The sequence below is a fragment of the Ascidiella aspersa genome, chromosome 2 (assembly GCF_963924565.1).
Source record: "Ascidiella aspersa chromosome 2, kaAscAspe10.2, whole genome shotgun sequence".
NCBI lineage: Eukaryota > Metazoa > Chordata > Ascidiacea > Phlebobranchia > Ascidiidae > Ascidiella > Ascidiella aspersa.
In genome coordinates this window covers 26038706-26060048 of record NC_139448.1, presented here as the reverse complement: position 1 = coordinate 26060048, position 21343 = coordinate 26038706, and the positions used below count along the sequence as shown (strand labels likewise).

General features: G+C 46.7%; 1 protein-coding gene across 2 annotated transcripts; it reads left to right on the top strand.

The window, feature by feature from the left end:
* Nucleotides 1-5466: 5466 nt before the first annotated feature.
* LOC146164525 (uncharacterized) lies at nucleotides 5467-21051 on the top strand. 2 transcript variants are annotated; one of them, XM_083382901.1, is made up of 15 exons: nucleotides 5467-6810; nucleotides 7861-8022; nucleotides 8351-8656; nucleotides 9420-9605; nucleotides 9674-9813; nucleotides 9883-10105; nucleotides 10393-10509; nucleotides 10664-10784; nucleotides 10833-10960; nucleotides 11082-11200; nucleotides 11275-11419; nucleotides 11500-11603; nucleotides 11902-12047; nucleotides 19403-19478; nucleotides 19961-21051. In XM_083382901.1, the coding sequence occupies exons 1-15, from the start codon at nucleotides 5907-5909 to the stop codon at nucleotides 20456-20458; spliced, it is 3375 nt and encodes a 1124-aa protein (XP_083239027.1). In that variant the 5' UTR covers nucleotides 5467-5906; the 3' UTR covers nucleotides 20459-21051. The 2 variants fall into 2 exon arrangements, with proteins under 2 accessions (XP_083239027.1, XP_083239026.1); XM_083382900.1 differs by having other exon boundaries at nucleotides 5468-6810; nucleotides 10664-10960.
* Nucleotides 21052-21343: the final 292 nt, after the last annotated feature.

Here is a 21343-nt window from a genome sequence, read left to right as displayed (position 1 = left end):
TTTTGGCATGCCCAGTGTTAAACCAGGCCATTTCAAACTACAACATGCTTCGTTAAAGGCTTTGAACAGGACTGTTATCCGCGAGAGGCAAATCCTTTCCCACTTTCCTTTTCTGGTTTGTAGGAAGTTGAATTCAAATCATTTCAACTTAAATTACACGGCATTTTTATAAGAGTGTGTTTCGACGCACGTACTTGCATTAAGCACTTTGGAGCAAAAACCAAGATGCGGTTGTATACCCCTGTCCAGTAAAAACGCCGTTTGTTCAAAGCGTGAGCTGTATCTGCACGTTGTGCGTGATAACCTAGCTCGATCGGGAGTCCAGAGGAATGAGGATTTTGCTGGAACGTGCCAAGTAATTAGCGGCCACCGTTGCACACCATCATTCAAGTCACTTCCAAGATTCGCCATATTCGTTCGATATAGGTCAGTGGCGTTTATTCACAAGAAATCGAATTTTCGTGAGTTATGTTTTCAAGAGAAAACTAACGAAAACGTGCCGCACCGTCGTTCTACATCGTAATGCCACGAAAGGCCTTTGCCGAATGGTGCGTCAATAAATGAATTGTTGAATTTTCGATGCATCATATGAAGACAAAATTAGCAAACTTGGGATGATTGGGTTCTAAACATCCGGTGACGAAGAGCATTAAAAATAAATTGTATTGTTTCCATACAAAGCAGTATAGATCAGAGAGACTATGGCCTGCCAACTAATCGTTAACAACCCTTTCTCTATTAGAAATGATTTTTAAATCTCTTTGTCCAGGCTTACGCCTAAACCAGTGTTTCTCAACCTATCGGTCGTGACAAGTTGGATAACCGTTCGGTTTAGTTAGGTCGCCGATAGCAGTTGTTCTCATGGTTAGACTTCAAGATTGATTTTTAGCAAGATTATTCCACGAAATTGCGACAAAGAGATTTCGGATTAATTAAAATTTGATTTAATAATGCTATTGTGTTTTTCACTTTATTTTTCACTTTAGGCTTACGTTTAGTTACGATAATTGCTGATGTACTTACACATATTGTTCGGGTGGCCACGGAAAAAAGGTTGAGCAACACTGCCCTTTACAAACTCTCGCCATAAAGGTATTTAAATACAGTAGGCTGCGCAAAATACAAAGGATCATAAAAAGCAACATTGTTTAACTATGAAACCAATATAGTAATATGGTGTTATCCCGCACTACACATTTTTCTTGTCAGAATGTTTACCTTATGTTGAATAAACTTATTTCTGAAGATAGTAAACCACATGTTCAAAAGAAAAATACAGCTGTTTGCCATTTCTGATAGTATAGGGAAACTATATTTGGATGCCTATATGTTTGTGTAAAAGTGCATTTTTTGCCATATAATGGTTCTTCTTAAAAGGATAATATATGGCGCGTGTTTTTAGTATATGCAGATTAGTAGTAGGTTGTTTTTGTAATTGAAAAAAAAAGAGTTAAGCGTGTGCGACTAAAAGGCTATTTTTGATTTTATTTAGGCTCTCGCTGGCTCTTTCTATTATGACATACGAGTTAGACAGAACTAATTGCCAAAATCTGGTTACGTGGCTTTTGCTTTCAGTGGGCTGCTTACACGCGCTGTCAAGTCATTAATCGTCATTTAATTTCAACAACGTTTGTATAGCAAGTAGCGACGCTCTTTTTCTTGTAAAAATTGACGTGTTATACTGTCATACAAATTTTGCAATAAAATATACAAGTAAAACACAATAGACAAAACAAAAAAATTAAACTCATTTACCGCTTAGCTATGTATAGCAATAAACCCGAATGGCATAGTTCAAGTAAGTTTGTTACGATATTTGGCCGGATGCCACCTAGATCAGTTGGATATTTGTGTATCGTATAAATGTTGTCTCTTCTGGGCGATTGCGGACGATTAACTGTGTTGTTTATAGTTTCGAGTTCCTATCGTTTGGACTGATTACGTTTCAGTTTTGGATGCAACTTCTTTCTGTAATACACAGATGTTATCTACTCAATTTATTTAGATATTTTCATTCCGTTTGCTGTTTAAATGAAATGACTATGGTGTCTTGCGTATTGATCATACTGAAAACTATTTTTCCAAAGTGCGATATCACCAACCATTCACATTTTGGAAACAAGTTCTTCCAGATTTTTCTTTAACCTTTATAAATGTTTATTGAATTTTATTTCAGTAGATTAAATTTTCCCAGGCTTCAACCAAACCGAGTGTAGAAGAGAATCTAATTAACTAAAAGAAAAAAGGTCGAAAAAGAAGAGAGACGAAAAGAGAAAAAAGGCTGCACTGCTAATCTTCTGTAAACAAGCGATTATAATTGTCGAAGGTATAGTTAACATGCGTTGGAATCGCTCGACTGTTTAATGCACATTAGTGGCATAATTTTGGTCTCATTCCAGGACACTTTTTTAAACAACGTAATCGCGTTGGAGCGGTTGCTTTCCAACTACGTGGATAATGTGTCATTGTGTTTGTTGGTCGCTTGGTCACAAAACACATTGTATTGGCTTTGGTGACGCGAACCAATGTGCTAAGATTAGTGTCAGAATGTTGACTGCGACGCTCGTAGTAAACAGAGTGTCATTATTTATGCGCACTGTCGAATGTCCAGGTTAGACAGTAGATATACCGTACGACTTAGTAACAGTTTGCATGCTACGATTTCGATTCAAAATAAAAAAAAAATACAGATAAGCTTTTCACCAGCAAGTTGTGTCTTGGTTCAGATTAATGGGTAGTGCATGAACGACTGAACGTGGCGACAATTGTTGTTGTGACAGGCCAGCTGTTTGTTTGGGTTACGGCCATTGCGTAAACGTGACGGGCTACATAAATAATCAAATGCGGTTTACTACGCTCGCATCAGATGCAACAGAGCAATTACTAACTGTCATAACAACAGGATTGCGCCAATAAACCGTTTGGTGAGTTCAGCTTGCAACAGGGTTCCTGGCGTTTAGATTGATCCGTATGCTACGAATGGCGCTTGGGCAAAGTACAAGTTGTCGGGTAATTAATTGGAAATCAGGAAAAGCGCGGGCCCAGTCGGCAGGCGGCGTGGGATTGAAATCACATCGCGCCGAAACTCAGTGGCCGACTTTTCTTTTTGTAGCGCGCGCGCCTTTATTTCTTTAACGCTTTGTTGTTGCCAAGTCAGAACGGACATGCCCGTTTTGTTTGGCTTAGCTACGCGTTGTTTTGTGCGCGTTGGCTGACACAAACAAGCGCCCGAATATTTTTGTTTTTGTTGCCGTGGCGTCGCAGGCTTGGATGTCTGTTATTTCGAGCGGCGGTTGTCGCTCGCCCGGGATTTTACACAGGCAACAGCGCATGAGCACAATGGTCCAGTACGTATCTTAATCTTCGATTGGATACAGGCCTTTTGTCAACAAGAGGCGACAAGAATCAGGCCGTGGTGTGTGCGCGTTGAAACTCTCGCAGGAAGGTTTCGTTTCGACAGAATGCTTGTTTTCTTAGCCCGGCGATAAGCAGCGGTATGGCGTTTTTTTTAGTTTGCGCACAAAGCTATTGCGGTGAAATGGCGTTGCGTTGGATACCACTCGGCAGCGTCTCGGCACTTTTTCGGAATGTCGGATAATGTGGATTAATCCTAATACCGGAGGGAACCGCGATGCAGTTTCGGGCTGTCGCTCACCGCTGTCCAAACGCCCATTCGACTGAACGCCCCTAAATAAACAGGTGCTAAATCGAAGCGGCGGAATGTGGCGGTTCGACAATGGCTGCAAAATGCGCTACAAAAGCCCAATGGTCAAACGCGGCGAATCGCAAAGCGTTTAAACGAGCTGTTGTATATGAAGCGCTAGCTTTCACTGCAAAAGCAAAAGGGTCGCTTAGTTTGCCAGCATTAGTGGCGCGGGGCTGGCAACACCCCTTTTCCGACTCAAGCTTAGGGAGAGCACGTAGCGTGCCAGGCGCGGGAGCCCAAACGATCACGTGGCTTCTTGTTTACGCGTTCTCTGGCGCGGATGTTGTAACTGGAGATTGGCGTATGGAAATTCTCTATTTTACCAGAGCGCCAGGCAAGCGCGTTTTGGCGGGGCAAGCGAATGAACCAGCGAACTAACGGGTAAAAACATAAAACAAGACGGGCGATGTTGAAAAGGGCGTTGTTAATTTGCTTTTAATGCTGGGCAGCAACAACCAAAACTAGCGCATCTGGCAATACTCAGTGTTAAATTAAACTGTTCTGATCCTGGGAGTTTGGCATGGTGTGTTTCGAAGGCGAAAACAACTTCTGTGCCCTCAATAAAACGCCTATCTGCACAGCTGCTCGATATTTTATATTTGTTGTCAGTTGTATATGCTATATGGAATCAACGTTTGATTGTGTTTTTGTCTTTTAATTTTGTCAACTTAAGTATTCAACTTTTGTTATACTGATGAAAATACTGGTGCATTAGTTAAACTTGTTTTTTTTATCTGGCGCATTTTATTGGCCATGCAATTTTTGTTTAAATATGTTTCGGTCGGTATGAAATTTCAGCTTACATGCAGTAAAGAAAAACAACGGAGCTCGATTTCCTGTTTTAGTTATCAGCTCGTTTCCATGTTTTGGCTTTCTTGCAGTCAAACAAACAACTGCCAGTGTGACAAGCATGCTTTAGAAAAGGCAAGGGTTGCAAAATTGTTAATTTTGAAATAAACGTTTGCAGTGTTTTTGCCTATAGTTGCAGCCTTAAGGGTTACGCAATCAACAGCCATAGTCAGTTCATGAAAGTTTTCCTTAGCGTGACTGTCGCGATTAGGTCATAAAAGTTTCAGTAGAAATTGCGCGCGGCGTGTTTTCGTTGAAAGGGCTCTTCAGATTTCGAGAGCTGGCCTTGTTTTGTTTGCCGCAAATCACCAGATCTTTTTATTTCGACAGCCAGAAAAACAAATTTTACGTTTCAGGTCGTTGTTTGCTTTTTAGGCAGCTGTCTGTCTTTTTGTAAACAGGCGTTTGTGGCCGAATGGCATCCAGGAAATCGCGCGGCGAACAATTCAAATCATTAAACCGCAAAACATTCCTGTGTGTATTTATTGTGTTGCGGTGTATTTTCCCATGTATATGTGACGCAGGGCACAGCCTCTTGTTTTGAGCTTTAAAGCGACAAAGCTTGAATTTGGGTTTAGTCTATATTTAAAAGCCCCTGCCGAAATAAGAAATGTAAATTCGCCTCGATTTTCGTGCGAACGACGGAGCTGCTCATGGAAATAATTAAACTTGAGTTAAGCGGGTGTCATTAACGCAGGTGTCAATTGTACTTGCGCGATGAAAAACCGACCTGCGGAAAAAACGAGCCTCGCGTGTTAAGGTTAAATCTGGCGTGAGGCGGAGCCAAACTAACGGCTAGAGAGGCAAACCGCGTGTATGATGAAGCGCCACTCTAATTACGGTGTTATGTGGGCCATCGCGTGCAAGCTCTAAGCTAAACACGCCAGCCGGTGTCTTGTTGGTTTACGTTTGCGTGTGGAGCCTACACACGCGAAGTTTTCTGACGCGGAAAAAAGTTTTTCGCCCGTGTTTATATAAACTTGAGGCGGCGCACCGAAGTTCGCAGTCTGGAGAGAGACGGCCGCTGTGCCGCCCAGGTTCTGTTTCCTAAGTGTTAGTGAAAAAGCTATAAATTTGTTATGTAATTTTAAAGGTTATTTAGGTTTACCATAAGCAGAAATCATTATTTTATTGCCTGGTAGATCTAGACGAGCTTCAAAAGTACAACGCAACGAACAAGGAACGGCAAAAATCCGAATCACGGCGGCGCAAAAGTACTTCGAAACCCCGCCGAATTCAACAAATCCCTGCTGAGGAAGACATTACCCAAAGCAAGAGCAGTAAGAGCTTAGACTTTGTTTTGCGGCGAGTGTTGAAAGCAAAACGAACAGACAAAACTACAGCAGAGAGCATGATTGACATGCACGAAACCATGCCCATGGGTCACCACCACAGCCCCAAAGCTGGGTCAAATACCCCCATCGGGTCGGTCGAATCAACAGGAAGCTTATACAGCAACGAGAGAGCAGATGACAATATATCAGACGGGGCGGGATCAGCCCACAGCCCCGAGCCTTTCGTAAAGATCTCTCCACAAAGTAACCCCGAAGTAGAACCCAGGTACGACCCTTCGATGCCACTCAAGCGCTCGCTATCCTCCGAAGCCATGCAACAGGCGACAGCGAACTCAATCATCGCTTCGGACCGACGTCACAGTGACGACATGAACGTGGCCTTGCGGGCCAGCGCGGTGGCGTCCAACAAAGGCGGCGCTTCACCAGGGGAGAACACGGCCCCGCCGTTTCCCACCCCCAACTCGATGACGTCGGCGCCGGGTTACCCGGTGAATCCGTACAGCGCAATAAACAGCAGCCAGTCGACAGCGATCGCCGCAATGGCGGCTGGAATGTGCTTGCCAACGATGATCCAAACCAGCTGCGCCACGACAGCGCCAATTCCAGGCATGGTACCTAACTACAAGTTACAGGCGGCCGCAAAGCCCTCAGAGGACCGCCCCGCCCCCAACGGATTCCACACAGCCGCTCGGGGCATCATCGGGTCAGGGGGACCACAGAACCGTATGCCCCCAAGCAGCCCCTCGCCCGAGGAACGTTCCCAGTACAAGCGACCACCCCACACCTACCCGGCCCTGATCGCGTCCGCCATCCTCGATAGCCCTGGCAAGCTGATCACCTTACGCGGTATCTACGACTACATCATGAACAACTTTCCCTACTACAAGTACTGCCACGACAAGTCCGCCTGGCAGAACTCGATTCGTCACAATCTCAGTCTCAACCAGTGCTTTGTCAAAGGTGAGTTACGTTGTTTTTATTCCCATTATAATATTTAGGGATTGTGATCGGTGTTTATAAACTACGACATAAAAATGCATCTGTGTAAATAGAAATCCAGGTGCTCTGTAGTGAATGCTTCGATCGCTCGCGCCGCATCCGCCGCGGCGGTTACGTGTTATAAAAACCAGAAGCGATTAAAATGCAGCACAAAGCGCAGCCCGATAACAAGCGGCACCACGCATCGCGCCTGTTACACGATAATCGCTGATGGCTCCGAGCACAATGCAACGTTCCCAGAAGGCGACTCCGAACTCCAGGAAAAACCAGTTCTTGTATGAAGCGGGCCAATGAATTAACCGAACACATACTTACGTATACTGTGCACAATGTTCGCGCGAAACGTGTGCATATTCGCTATCAGAACGATTCGCCCATAGGTTGCGACAATGCGGGTCACTTTTAGTTGCATTTAAAGCGATAATATTCATCAACGTATAACGCATATAAGTGATCTGTGTGTCGTTTATCGTGCGTCAGTAGAAGTAAAAAATGTAATTTTTAGCCGTTGATGGGGTTCGGGCCGTGTTCGAATACTTTATTTGAACGCCGGTGCGACTCCCGAAGTGGCACAAACAAGTGCAGCCCTGTTGTTGCGAGGAAAGCTGCTTCCCCGCTCCTGTCTGCGCTAACTAACGAGCGCTGGCACTCCGGCCCGCGTCCCACTTGATCAATGGCTGGATCCAATTACAACGCTTGCCAGGGCCTTTTCCGATCCTAGCGCGCTGATTAAGCGACGTTTCTTCCTATATTGTAGTCCCGCGGTGGCGGCGACGATTTTGCGAAGACACGGCGGGAAATTTCATCGGACTTAGGCATAAAAGTCGAACGCTGCAGGTTTATACATACCCCCCTTTGAATACTAACAAAAGAGTACCTATATACGCAAGATATTTTGCCTAAAGTGTACAAAGCATATTTACACTTTTCGCACATTACATGTCGGTTAAATATGTTTGCTTCGACGCCTTATATCACTGTTAATTTGTGTTTTTTTTACCCGTTGTTTAGTTCCACGATACGAGAACGCGGCCAAGTCCAACTACTGGACCATGACCCGCGAGGGATTTGGGGAGTTCGGCAACGAAAACAGCTTCAAAAGGAGGAGGCGACGCGGCGCCGCCCTTGCCCCTATCTCCGCTTACAAGGCGAAGAAATACCAGCAGAACGAAGGTAAAAAAGGCTTCCCAACGAATATGTATATTATAAGGCTTTTTTCTTGGCCTATTGGCTGTTTGCAGGTTTTATTTTGCCGTCGTGTTAATTACCGACCAAGGAAAGTTTCCGACGCAGATTGGTGATTGATTCGCGCGCGGCCCAGCCTGGGCGGTGTGTCTTGTCTCGCCTGATTGATAATCGCCCGCTTCCTAATGATATTCTGTTACGTGGAAATTGTTTTCAACCAAGGCCGACGCGGCGAAAGCTTTCCTACAAAGCGCCGTGTTTGCGTCCAACTTTACAATTCCCATTGTTCCAACTAATAATCCCTTGCGTCCTCCAGGAAGCGGAGGTCGAAAGAGCAAGGCCAGCCACCAGGAGGAAGCCAACCGGCACAACCCCCCGAACCCCGGCGCCGGCGCCAACGAAGGGCACGTGGCGACATCCAGCGGCCTCTATCCGATGGCGGCTTTCCCCCCGCAGTTGATGGCCATGTCAGCCATGGGCTGGCAGCAGGGCGATGGCGCCTACCACGCGGTCGAGGACCCCAGGGCCAAGGCCAGGAAGCGATCGCAGAGCCCCCCGGAAAAAGATCTCGCTAAGCATCCGAGGATGATGATTTTAAAGCAAGGGGAAGGACCTAACTTGGGTTCGTACTTGATAGTTCAATTACCTTCGTTTACTTGGTTGTTGTATATGTTTGCTTTAGATCTGTCTTGTACCTGTGGGCGGGTATTTATGCTAAAAATTGTAGCTGCTGTTTTGATGCGCATTGTGCACCTCTATACGACATGCGTGGGCCTACCAGATTGGCAACAGATCATCGCGACAACATCTGTTGTCCAGCGACAGCGCTTAGTCACCATCGTCATCACATTAAGAGGCGCATTACAAACTAATGCGCGCGCTAGCAAACAAAACGCGTAAACATTTGTTTATCACTGACCGTTTTATGACGCAACCGCTACCAGCGGCAGTAGCTGACCCGGAAGCGTTCACCGGACGCGCCTGACGTCACGGCGATTCAATCGCACGCGCCTCTGTGTAACCACAACTGTCACACTTACATGGCTCAGTCGTGACGACAGACGAAACTGCCCCAGTCCCGGTTTCGCATTTTGCGTTGGTTTCAGTCACACAAAACGTACACTGTGCTACGTTGACACTCCCGAACATGTCTTGTACCCTGAGCCGGGGCTTGAGTAAATTTCCTCCAGGGTAAAAACAGATCTTGGCTCGTAGAAAACAACTCCAATAGCGCGTATATTTCGCGTTCCTTACTCTGCTAATCGCGCTTTTATATTAACAACCTTGGCCGATCGCCGAAACCCTTGCTATCGGTTTTCGCGTCTATGAAATAACATTTTTGGTTGGCGAGGATAAGTCCTAACTTTTACGATTACTTTTTACAGCAATGAACAACGACGATGGAAAACGCCCAAACTCTCTGTCGTCGGTTGAGGACATGCAAGGGACTCTCAACACCTTTAGTAAGGCGCTCATCGACTCTCCAATGCTCTCGAAAGTCAGACGAAGGGAGGATGGTCTTCCGACCTCCACCCAGCCTTGGATCGCTGCAGCCCAGAAGAGCCTTATGGGTACGAGAATTCGCATATAGCGGTGGTTTTAAAAGAAGAGCGTGGTCTTATATGTTGTTGCCTTGCAGCACAATCCGGAATCGTTCTTCCGTCCATGTTGACGTCGGAACGCATAACGTCGTCGCCGGAGAGGAACAGCTTCGAGGGCCAGAGACGCGAAGACGGCTACTCGGGCAACGAGACACCAGTGATGGTGGACGGCGTCAACGTAAGTATCTCCCAACCGACACTTTTAAATCGATTGAAGACCGCAATTGACCCGACGTTTCACTTGTAGATCGGTGGTAATATTACGATCCGCTACGAGTCGTCGGACATCCACCACTACCGCTGCCGCTTCTGTCCGTACACCTACGTGAGCTCAGGCGCCACCCTGCTGGAGCAACATGCCCGGGTCATGCATCAGCTTGAGATCACCAACCTCAAGGCCAAGGCTGTCGCAGCGGCCGTCGCCAACTCAAACAACGAGGCCCATGCAGAGAACAGCCACAGCCAGAAAGGTAAAGTGCTTTCCCATTAATCCTTAAGTAAAATGCTTTTTCCGTTAATCCTTAGGATATCTCGCCAAACGTCGCTTCTCTTTAAATAACTTTTCCAAGCGGTGCTTTCTCGCTCCTTTTGACAAGGTCCTCATTGCGCGGCGACCTGCGTCAATCAATCGGCCTGAAATATTCATGAGCATAAATACACGAAGTCCGCGAAGGCAACGCTGCCTTCTTGGGTATACAAGGAGCGGAAATCACCCTTGTCGACCGACCTGTTCAGCCTTTTTGTTTATCTTACGCAGAAACCTCGGATCGCTTGATGTCGCTGCAAAATATGGTGTCCGGTCTCACCCCGCGTTCCATCATGGTGTCGGGCGGCCCATCTAACATGCTCGCCGCAGTCCAGCACGCTTCAGCAGGTAACCCGAAAGAAATTACTTAATAATAAAGGCTTTTCAAAATATTTGAAAGAGCATTTTGTCCTAATGAAACTTAAGGTCGTTTTATTTAATTGCTGTTTAGTAGTGGTCTGGTGGCACATGTTTGCAAACCTCGTTTCGTCTTATTTAATAGGAAGTCCGACTTCCGGCTTCCCCTACTCGGCGAGTTTCGCTTCCGGCCTTCTCGACGAGTCGGTGATGCGCTCGCTCACACAGCAAGTACAGCAACAGCAACAACATCAGCAGCAACAACAACAGCAACAACAACAGCAACAACAACAGCAGCAACAACAGCAGCAACAGCAACAACAACAGCAGCACCAGCGGGACGCCGCGGCGGCAAGCCACGAGGCAGGGGTGACCGGAATGGACGCCTACGCGGTCCAACGACAGCACATGCTCAACTCTGCGCTGCAACAGGCTGCTGCAGGTGAAAATAAGAATGCCTTGCTTAATCGACCTGTTTTTCTTATTTATATACAGCTCCTGTATTTTTAAAGAAGTTCTTTAAAGTGAATTTAGCACTCTAAATGTTATTTCTTCGTTCGCAGCTTCGTCGGCCTCTCTTTCACAAGATCAGCTTCGCTTATTCTACCAGCAGCTGGCAATGCAGAACTCCTTCCTCGCCGCGCCGGCAAACCCCGCATTTTCGCCCAACTTCCCGCGCCAGGTTCGTGCTGTCGCCCATCGCAATAAAATTCAATTTTCTGTTTTTATTTATTTTACCCTTGCTCTGTCGCGCAGCTTTCAGGCGCCGAGAGCGACCAGGCCGCGCAACTAAAACAGCACTTCTGGAACTACCAGCAGAAGCTTCTCGAACTCTCGCAGGCCAAGTCGGCCGAGGAGGACGCACGATCGAGCTCCAGCGATAACCGACCGTCTTCCACAGGTAACTGTCCTGGCGATTTTGAAACCTCGGTTTCGGCGTTGTTCCGAAAACATTGCTAATAATATTTGTTTTTTGCAAAGGCAACGATGTAAATCCTAACTCGTCGCCGTGCATCAGTCCGCAGCTGAGGAGAAGTGCGGGTTTGGAAGCGGAGTCAGATGCCAAGAAGAACATTCACGGCTGGGTTAGTGTTCGCTTTAAGTTCATGTATTTATCTCGCTGCGTCAAGTTTTGTCATTTTGCCCGAAAAGCGGATCACGCCCATCTTGTGCTTGTGTGCGTTTTCGCGACCGTCGCGAAAGTTCGCGGGTCGCCGACTTAGCCGGATCCCGTCGTCGACTGCAAACAAACTCGTAGACAAGGCGACGAGGCGCGTATCGCCCGCGCATCGGCGTAATCCTTTTTCTCGCGCGGAGCCTGCCGTGCTTTCATCCCCGTGGGACACACGACAGCGCTTAACCTTATATGTAAACACATTACAGCACCAATGCAACCAGTGCGACTTCCACGCCAAGGGCATCCACGGCCTCGAGCAGCACTGCCGCAAGACGCACTCGCAAACAAAGCTGATGACGTCACACGATGACGCAAAGGACGAGAGGAGCTCGCTTCCCAACTTGGAAGTGCTGTAAGTGATGTATTTTCGATTGTTGTTAGGATCGCACCCGTCCCCGCGGGAGCCGCTGTAAGACAACTGCTCGCTTTGATCCCGGCCATTAGTTGCAGGCGAATTTAACTGCGCCGCTTGGGATTAATTGGACGATTGTAAACGTTTGAGGTCCAGTCGCGTTACGCTGTTTACTCGATTTAAGCAGATTGGCGGTTCTATTGAGTTGCGCCCCGGCCGTAACCCCGGATATGTTACATGTTATATTGTAAGAACATAATCTGTAGGATTTTCTTTCGATTCTCGTGGGATTAGGTCACAAAGTTCAACCATTTGCAGTACAAATTCTATTGAATTTTGTAGATTTGGGTGAAAAGTTCAAAACGTCATTGCTCCCTAATTATATTTCAAAGACAATGGCCGAAAGTTTTCCTGTAAGAATTTGAATTGTTAAATTGAGTAAACAATCTGCTTAAATTTAAGTGCGTAAAAAACGGTAAGACGCATTCTTCTTACAAAGTGAGCGACATAAACATATGCCGAGAAACAACGAAAGCTCCCTTCATCGTTTTTCACGCGCTACCCACATTCGCCACCCACCGCGATCAGGGGCCCCCTCTTGTGACAATAAGCAGGAATGCGAGTGACGTGGGGGGAATGAGGGCGTGGCCTTCGACAATTGGGGGTGGGGGCGGGGGCGATTGGGGCCCAGTGGGGCGTGGCGTCAACATACACGTCATTGTGAGAGGAAGATAATAATCTTGCTTGTGTTTCAAGCTTTAATTTCCTTGTGTAGAGGTTGTACAAGTTTACATATTCAAAAAAAAAATCTTATTTCGTATTAAAGTGGATTTTAATTTTCCATAAGGTTATTTCAATTGCGCGTTAAAAATATCTCGAAAATAGCGTTCCGAAGCTGCGTCGGCTTGCTGGTGCCGCGTCATCGCCGCCTCTCAAGGCCTCCTTGTTGTTTGTTGATCGCTAAACTCGCCTTGAACGATCGCGTGACAACAAAAGCGCCGGAGACACGCGAAACTTGTTGGCTCTTCGTGTCCCTGTGATGTCACAGCCCGCTTGTTTATGACCCGCCGGGTACGAAAACATCGCGCGAAAGGAGAAAGCAACCAGCAGCAAACGGTGCTCTTCATTCGTTGGCGTCGGGCGCTTCTCTCAAGGCTCCGCAATTGGTCTCCGCTCGTTGTTTTTGCCTATATCGGCCTACTGCTTTCCACCTTTGTCCGAACCGTGCGGGTCACGTCAACATTTTCTGGCGGCCAGTTGGCTTTGCACGAATGCGGGCAATCGCCCCGTGCAACGATTTCCTGTCCTGGCGCGTATTCCTAATTGAGCGTTTGCGAAGCTTTGCACACAAAAAATAAAAATAAAAGGGAGGGGGAGAACGAGGGCCGATTTCCGCACAAATTCTTCGAGTGCGCGTGAAATGTCAATCACCGAAAAAATTCCCTTTCGCTTACGATTCGCCATCGCGTCAACAGTTGTTCTGTTTGGCGTAATTGTTATGGGTCGGAATGGGAACAGTGGCTGGCGTGAATTCCACGATGTTGACTCACCCGCGTCGAGGATTGTTCTTGACAATAATAAGCGTGTTTATCAGCAGCGCCAGTAGTTCTGCTCTTGTGGCGTTCTGGAAGGCGGTAAACAACTCTACGCGGCCGCGGGAAATGCTTCGCAGTTCAGCGAACTGATCCGCGATGTTTTGTGCGAAATTTTGTGCTATGCGCCGCCCTGAACCGAAAAAATCGTGCCGGCGAAATTTTCTGCCAAGTCATTGCAACGAGTTGGCGACATGTAAACCGCGGCAATGTATGCAAATCACTCGACGCCACACCTATGTCTTTTCAGCTCACGTTCGTTAACGAGGTCTGGCAAAATATGTTAACAAAAAGTGTTTATACTAAGCTCCAAACGATTAATAGTCTGAGACGTGAATAGAGTGTGTTTATTTAAAGGGTTTTCGGCTTTGTTGCAATAAAAGTTGGAAATAACAAAACATAGAATCAATAGTAAAATACAACATTTACAAAAACTAATCAAAAATACCAAAATACACCAAAACATGAACAGAAAACGAACTCGAATTTATTTATTGAACAAAATGTAAAAGTTACAAAGTGCTTTTGTAACCCGAGCCTGCAGCGTCAACAAGTGTTTTGATGTTCAAGTGCGAAAAAAGCGCAGAACAACTCGACGCACGCGAGCAGTCAGCTGATGGCGCAACTATGCAGCTCGTTGTGTGCGCAATTTAAACTGCAAACGCCCGCTCGTTTTACAACGGGGAAAATAAATCTCCACTTGTATTGAACCGGCATGATAAAATTGGCTTCAGGTTAAAACGGTCACAAAGTATCGGTAAAATTAGTGGCCAAGAAGGCCTGTTTTCACAATTACCCAAAAGGAATTAGCATTACCGGCAAATCAGGCTAATTTTGTTTTAAATCAGGCTAATTTTGATTAGGCATTAAAATCTATAGCTGAGAAAAGAAGAGGCGCCTTGCTATTTACTCGGGTAAACTGGCTTAACCCTCGCTTTGCTCTTAAAGGTTTCGACATGCGTAGGCGAAGCATGATAAATGGGCGGGCTGATGGGGTGGCCGATATCTTTTCGAAATCTGGTCGACGGCCGCGGCAAACGCCCACCGCCGACGCCGCTGTCGGTCGTGCCGCCTGCCGCGCTAAGCTTCCAGTCGCGTGCGACGGTCGCCGGGCCCGGGCAGCTTTCGCCGTAACATGAAAATAAACATGCGGCCGGCGCCGCGGCAAATCCTCGCACGCGAAGTCCGAGTGGCCCAGACTCCAAGGCTGCCCCGGGGCCCTGCGATCTGCATGTCAACAGCCGGCTTCTCACGAACCTTGCGGCCGCGGCGCAATGCATGCCGCGTGCGTATATTTAGATTACCTGCTCGCCCCGTGTGTTGTTGCCGAGTGTTTCTTGCGTGCCAGGACATCGCCTAATCGCGATTGATGCTGCCTCGGAGCTGTGACGACTATATATCTCTATTTCTCTCTCGTGCTGCGCCGCTCCGGATTTGGCCAGCTGTGCTCTAGGGTTTAGGATTGTCCGGCGCGCGTTGATCATTAAAACAAATATTTCGTTTATATTTGTAATTTAAACATTCCTCATTTTCTTGTTTACTTTTGGAAATATAAAGTAGCAAAAAATATCTTTACATTTCTTGTGATGGCTTAGAATTAAATAAAACACGTTCAGGCGGATAATTCATTACGATTCGTATATGTTGGAACTCGCAACCTTGTAATCAACTCCTTCCGCTGCAAACTGGCGCAGTTAAAAATTCCGAACCCGCGAGAGGCAATTAATTCGATAATATCGGCGGGCGCAATATGTTTCCGCTTTTAATATTGTAAGCGACCGCTGCAGCGAAGCCTACGTGGCCAAACGATGACGTCACACGAAAAAGAGAGAAAAGGAACAAAATTAGAGAGAAAGAGAGCCACTTGAATGTGGAAAAGAGATGATCAGCCGGCAACTTTTGAAATGCCAAAAGCAGACCGCCACAATGACTGCTGCGGTTAAGCTTGCGTGCGACGCCCAGGCCGACTTGAAACAATGCGTTTTTAATAGTCTGCTTTGCCGAAAACGCGATCTGATTACGCGCAAAGGTCACGGCCTTGTTTTGATGCCGGCTTTGGCGTTGGCGACGGGAAAGCGGAAAAACACGTTCCTGTCATTCTAATCCCCCTTTGCCGCGGAATTCGCGCACTTTCAATGCAATAGCTAACGCGAGAATAATGAAAGTGAACCGCAAAGTAATCCTATTATATTGCATAACATAAACGGGTTTTTCTTCATAGCAATAATTATTTTGTTTTAACTAAACAATTTCCTACAAACTTTTATTTATGTGTCTATGGCCGGATTAAAAAAACAAACAACGCTTTAAAAACACTTGTTACGTTTTTGTGACGTACTCAGGATATCCCAAAACAACTGACCGCCTACAAAGAATCTCCTAGTTTATTGCGTGCGAAAGCACTCCGGCCCGATTTGTGGCTTATTATCGGCTGCCAAACACCGAATTAGCAGAAGTAGCGACGGGAAGCTCAAGATAAGTACAAAATGCATGGGAGGCGTCGGTGGTTGGAGGACTTGGGCCTGGTTTTGATCGATGCAGCGACACCCAGCCTAACGTAAACATATCGTGAGAGAGTCGAGCGGCTGGAGCACATATCGCGTGCTAGCCTGACGAAGTTGCGAAAACAAGGCGGCGCGGGCCTTTTCTCTCCTATACGGGCCTCTCTCGACTCATCCACGGACAGGTGTTTGTGCTTAGCCATTCCTGGCCGATTCGCATTCAGGGTCCTTGCGGTTTGGTGTTTGCGTCGCGATTTAACATTCCTCGAGTGAAAGACCGTTACTAGGTTTTAAGCACAGTCAGAAATAAATATCGGACACGCAGTGTTAACAAGAAGCCGTCCCTTGCTAAAACAAACGTAAACTTACACAAATTAATAATTAATATTTGTGTATAAATACGCGCTTCTAGGAATAATTCATTTTCGCGACAAATTAAAATATTTATTTTAGTCGACCTTTAAAGTTGGACGAGTCAACTTGGCATACATCAGGGGTCGGGGAACGTAGCTCTCATAAATTTTTAATTGCAGTGACGGAATTGTTTCTTGGAGAGGTGTGTCGCCGTCGCGAGAAAATGCGCAAAATGGATAAACCGCAACAAACATTTTTTCCGTTCCGGTAATCGAACGAAAGCCCGTTAAACATTCAATCAGTGTCTTGGTCGACTTTGTGAAGACAAAGGGCGGTGTCAAGCTACGCGTTGTCGCGGAATGAAGGAGGCCATTACCAGATAATTGCGCCTTGTCGGAGATTTGCGCCGGCTTGATTCCTCCCTCCAGCTCCAAAGCTGACCTTTACCTGGCATGGTGCTTTTGTGCCTATAGGCGCGATATGGAGTTTGCGTGCAAGACCGAGTTGCGTGAGAAGGCCGCGCCGGGGCCGCTGTAACCAAAACCGCCTGTTGTTATGTTTACGTTCCGAGGCGATATGTCTTTCTCGTCGCCGCCGCTCGCGTGCAAGCCGGCAGGGCGCGCGTGTGTACGCCGGTGTGCGCGCGCGCAGCCGCCGCCTTGCTTGAACTTGCGCGGCGTGTGTGAACGTGACGTCAAAAGCCAGTCCGTTTCGGTTGCGCTATTCGCGGAAGGCTGTTGACTTGGGATCACGCGTGCGAGAGGGCCCGCGTTCAGCGATGGCGAGGAAAAGTTGTGGCGTTTGATCCGAGCGGAAGACGGAGAAATGATTCATTTCATTCTCGCGCCTTGTTGATGTTTTCTTAGGACGTTTATTTCGAAAGGCGCCTTCGTAAGTAGACACAGCTGCTCTCCGCAGAGTGTCAGCAAAACACAACACGAGACGCGTCATGTTTATTTTTTTTCGCGACACCGAAAACGGCTGAGAATACACTTAATCCCATCACGTCATCGCACAATCAAAGCGATTTGCCTATGAAGACAGTCCAATTTTAAGGTGCCTCGGAGTATAGGAGGCATAAATAATTTAAAAGTGCCTATCCGACAAAAATATAAGGACACGCCTCCGTTTCACGACTGACCGCAACTTCAAACAATATGACAGATGACCATGCCGTCATGCAATAACACGGAAGCGCCCGTCAGATAATAACCTAGAGTCCTTCCTGTGGCCACTGGACCGCGACATTGACAGCCCGGCGACGTCACAATGGCGGTGACTCCCCATTACGAGCCACTTCTGGGAGCGCGGTGGGGGCGAGGGGGCTTTCGTGGAGAAGAAAAACACCTCCTTTTCCGTGTTGTTGTTGCGCTTGAAGTGAGTCATTGTCTTATTCGCGCGGCGCCGCGAGGAAATCGAGGTGTTTAGCCGGGGCAGCGAAGGGCGAGAGATCGCGTGCAGACGCCACCGCCACAGCACGCATTCCACAACAGATTGTAACACGCTGTGACGTCACTCCGATCGCGGCCGGCCTCTGCTCGTTTTCGGCCTGATACGTGTTGATTTGTGGATTACGGCAGGCGCTCGTTTTCGATCTTGGCCTCCCGCGTCGTGCACTGCCTTCCGCCCTTTGATCCCCACCACTTATCGATGGCCTTATTTATTGTCGCGCATCAATCGGAGCTTAGCGGGAACGCAAGTTTATGAGAGGGTAAAACAAGAAAATGACGACAAAAAATTCGTTTTGGCCCCCTTTATGTTTTACACCCGTCCACCCCTATTTCGACAGCTGATTTTAGGCGTAGTCCAATCTAAAACCACGAAACGAAGAAAAAACAAAAACAAAATGAACATTGCGCCATACAGTCCGCATATACCGGGCCCTTTTTATAAACCAAAAATGGTATGACTTTTTGAAACACGCTGTTGTGATGTTTCTAAACGCAAAACACCCTGGCAAATATTTGGTGCACGATTTGACCTTAGGTCGTCAACCGGAAAATTAGCGACCGGTCAACATTGAAAGCTTCAGTGTTTACTCTGCAAAGAAAACAAGAAAACTGGATGCGCGCTATATTTAACTGCAAAGTCATAGAAGCTCAAAAAAGATCCCTCCCCGTTTCCCGTTGATGAATCGCGGGCCTGATCTCACGAATAAACAGGCCGTTGGTTTGTAAACAATCAGGCGATTCGTAATCCGCCGGCCTTCGCACGCGAGAGCGCCTAGCCTCTGTCGTCACACGGCGAGCCACGGCTGAATCAGCCCGGGATTGTTTACGTTGGTTCGCACGCTACGCAGCCGAAATCGGCTCGGCTCGGCTCAGATTGCCATCTCGATGGTCGCGCTCCGCTGAACGAAGGCAAGGGAGCGAGAGATCGTCGTGAGCAAAAAAAGAGAAAGGGAAAATGGCGAGGGGAGCGAGAGAGAGATAAAGACCCGTTGGCCGAGCAGGGTTTCCTAGCTTGTTGTGGCTCAGGAATAAAACCCGACCCTGGGAAAATTCGACGCCCCCGGGCATTGTGTGACTTGCGTTTTCGCTTTCTTGATGCGTTCATCGCGTGCGATTTAATGCTCGCCGGTCGTGCCCGCACGCGATTTGAATACAGCAGCGGCGGAATCTTGCCGATGCACGTACACCGCCGATGCACGCTGTTTGCATTTACATACCAATCGAGATATATCCGCGGGGACATAATTTTTACGCTCTTTTGCCACAAATATTTCGAAGTATTTTGTTTCATTTTAAATATTATAATATATTTTGTACCAAAGATGAAAATAAAATCAACAGTTGATGGCTTTGGATAAACGCTTTAACTTATACTTACTTATTTACCTATAATATAATTTTACTTTATCTCCCTGTTATGCTGTAATGTATATTCAACTTTTTTGGTTTTGTTACAGAAGCACCAACGAATCGACAAGAACGAACAAGGCTTGTTCGCCGCAGAAATATACGTCCAAGTACAACGAGGACGAGGTGTGTGTGTGTGGCAATGTTTTCTTTTCTAATCCACCAAAACCCGTTGATTTTACGCCAATGTTTTTACATTATCGTGAGAACAACAACTCTTTTCTCGGAACGGGCCTTTTATCGCCATAATCGTGAACTGCGTGTAAGGCGAAAACAGATAAACAAGCATGGCCGCATTTTCAGGAGAATAAACACGGTTCGATTTCCAAGTAATTTAGTGTTTCGTTGCTGCTTAACATAAATATTCAAGAATCGTCTACAAGGCATTATAACGTCTTAAACTAAAAATAAGTGCTATTGGTTAAGAAAAATGTTTAAAGGTGAGATAAAACGACGTAGAAGTAATTAAAACTACCACTCAATACATTTTTAAATTATTTTCTTTATTTTTATTTATTTATTTTTTTGTTTTTTGTTTTTTCCGCGCAATACAAGTTTGTTCGAATTAAAAATATTTAGTTTAAATTAACATTTCGTATTTTATTTAGTGTGGCAGCCCGTCGTCGGCCTACCCCACCCCACCACTCTCAAACTCGCCCAGCTACATCAAGCGCCACTTCACGCCGCTCGACCTGAGCGGGCCGAAGGAGGATGTGGCGACCTCTACTGCCTCCACGCAGACCGCCGCCAGTCCGCGAGAGGACGCTGTCGAGTCGCGCACGTGCAAGCACTGCAGCGTGATCTTCGGCGACGAGATGATGCACGCGCTGCACATGAGCTGCCACGACAAGTGCGACCCGTTCCGCTGCACCATCTGCGGCCAAAACTGCCACGAGAAGTACTACTTCAACGTGCACTTGCTGCGCGGACTTCACCAGACGCCAGCCAAATGCAACAGCAGCGCAGGAAGCGGTGACAACTACAACAGCAACAACAACGACAGCAGCAACCACGCCCTTGTTAAATCCCAGGGCGAAACTGCCTGTGACGTAGCCGTCGAAAGGCGCTCTGAGGCCGTCAACGCAGTTGATGACGTGAGCGCCTAACCATGACAACAGAATATATTAAAACTATGCATCCCGGAGGTCACCCCTTGTTTCCATGACAACCCGTTGTCGTACTCTCGCGCTGCTCAATTGTTCCGCGTTTGTTTTAAAGTTCTTAATTTACGTTCGCTCTCCAGCACGCCGCAGCAATACGCCAGTCGTTATCTCGCAGCATTTTACATATTCCGTCCGGCGAGCGCCGCATGCTTCGTTGGCAAAATGTTTTTTGTTTTTGTTTGAATTTCGTCCCACGCCAAATGTGTTTCCGCTCTCGATGGTGAGCTTTAAACGACAGAAAATGTTAATGTTGTTCCGTGTGTGCGTGTTCTGAGAAACATTTGCTTACTTTGTGTCGTGCGCCAAAAAGTTTTTCCATCTGGCAGCAGTCGTGCATGTGTAAGTTTCTATTATTTTCTACTGTGTAGCAAACGAACCACCGTCATGTGACAGTTGTTCCGCCGGCATTTTTTTCTTTTTTTCTACTTTCATGTCCGCTGCAGCATATGGGTTTCATTCGCTTTCTATTTGCAATTTGTGCCGCAATTATTGTAAATACTGATTTGAGGCGCATAATTCTGAATAAACGTGTAAAACCAAAACTTATTTGCCTGGTACAACCACCACCTTCCGTACAAGTTTGGAGCTACACTTAGTAAGCGCAGAGATTATTCTTTTTCTAGCTTTTACTGTTAGGTTGTTATATTTGTCCCGGAATGCAGATAGGCAACCTTTGTTTTTTTCCAAATGCAAATTTAAATTTATCTCTGTTTGGGAGAGGTTAATCGCTAAAGTAGTGATGGCAATTAGGTTTTCTTCGAGACTGATATTATATCGCAATATAAAAAATAGAGATATCTCTGTTAGTGACATATAATCCGAGGCGTT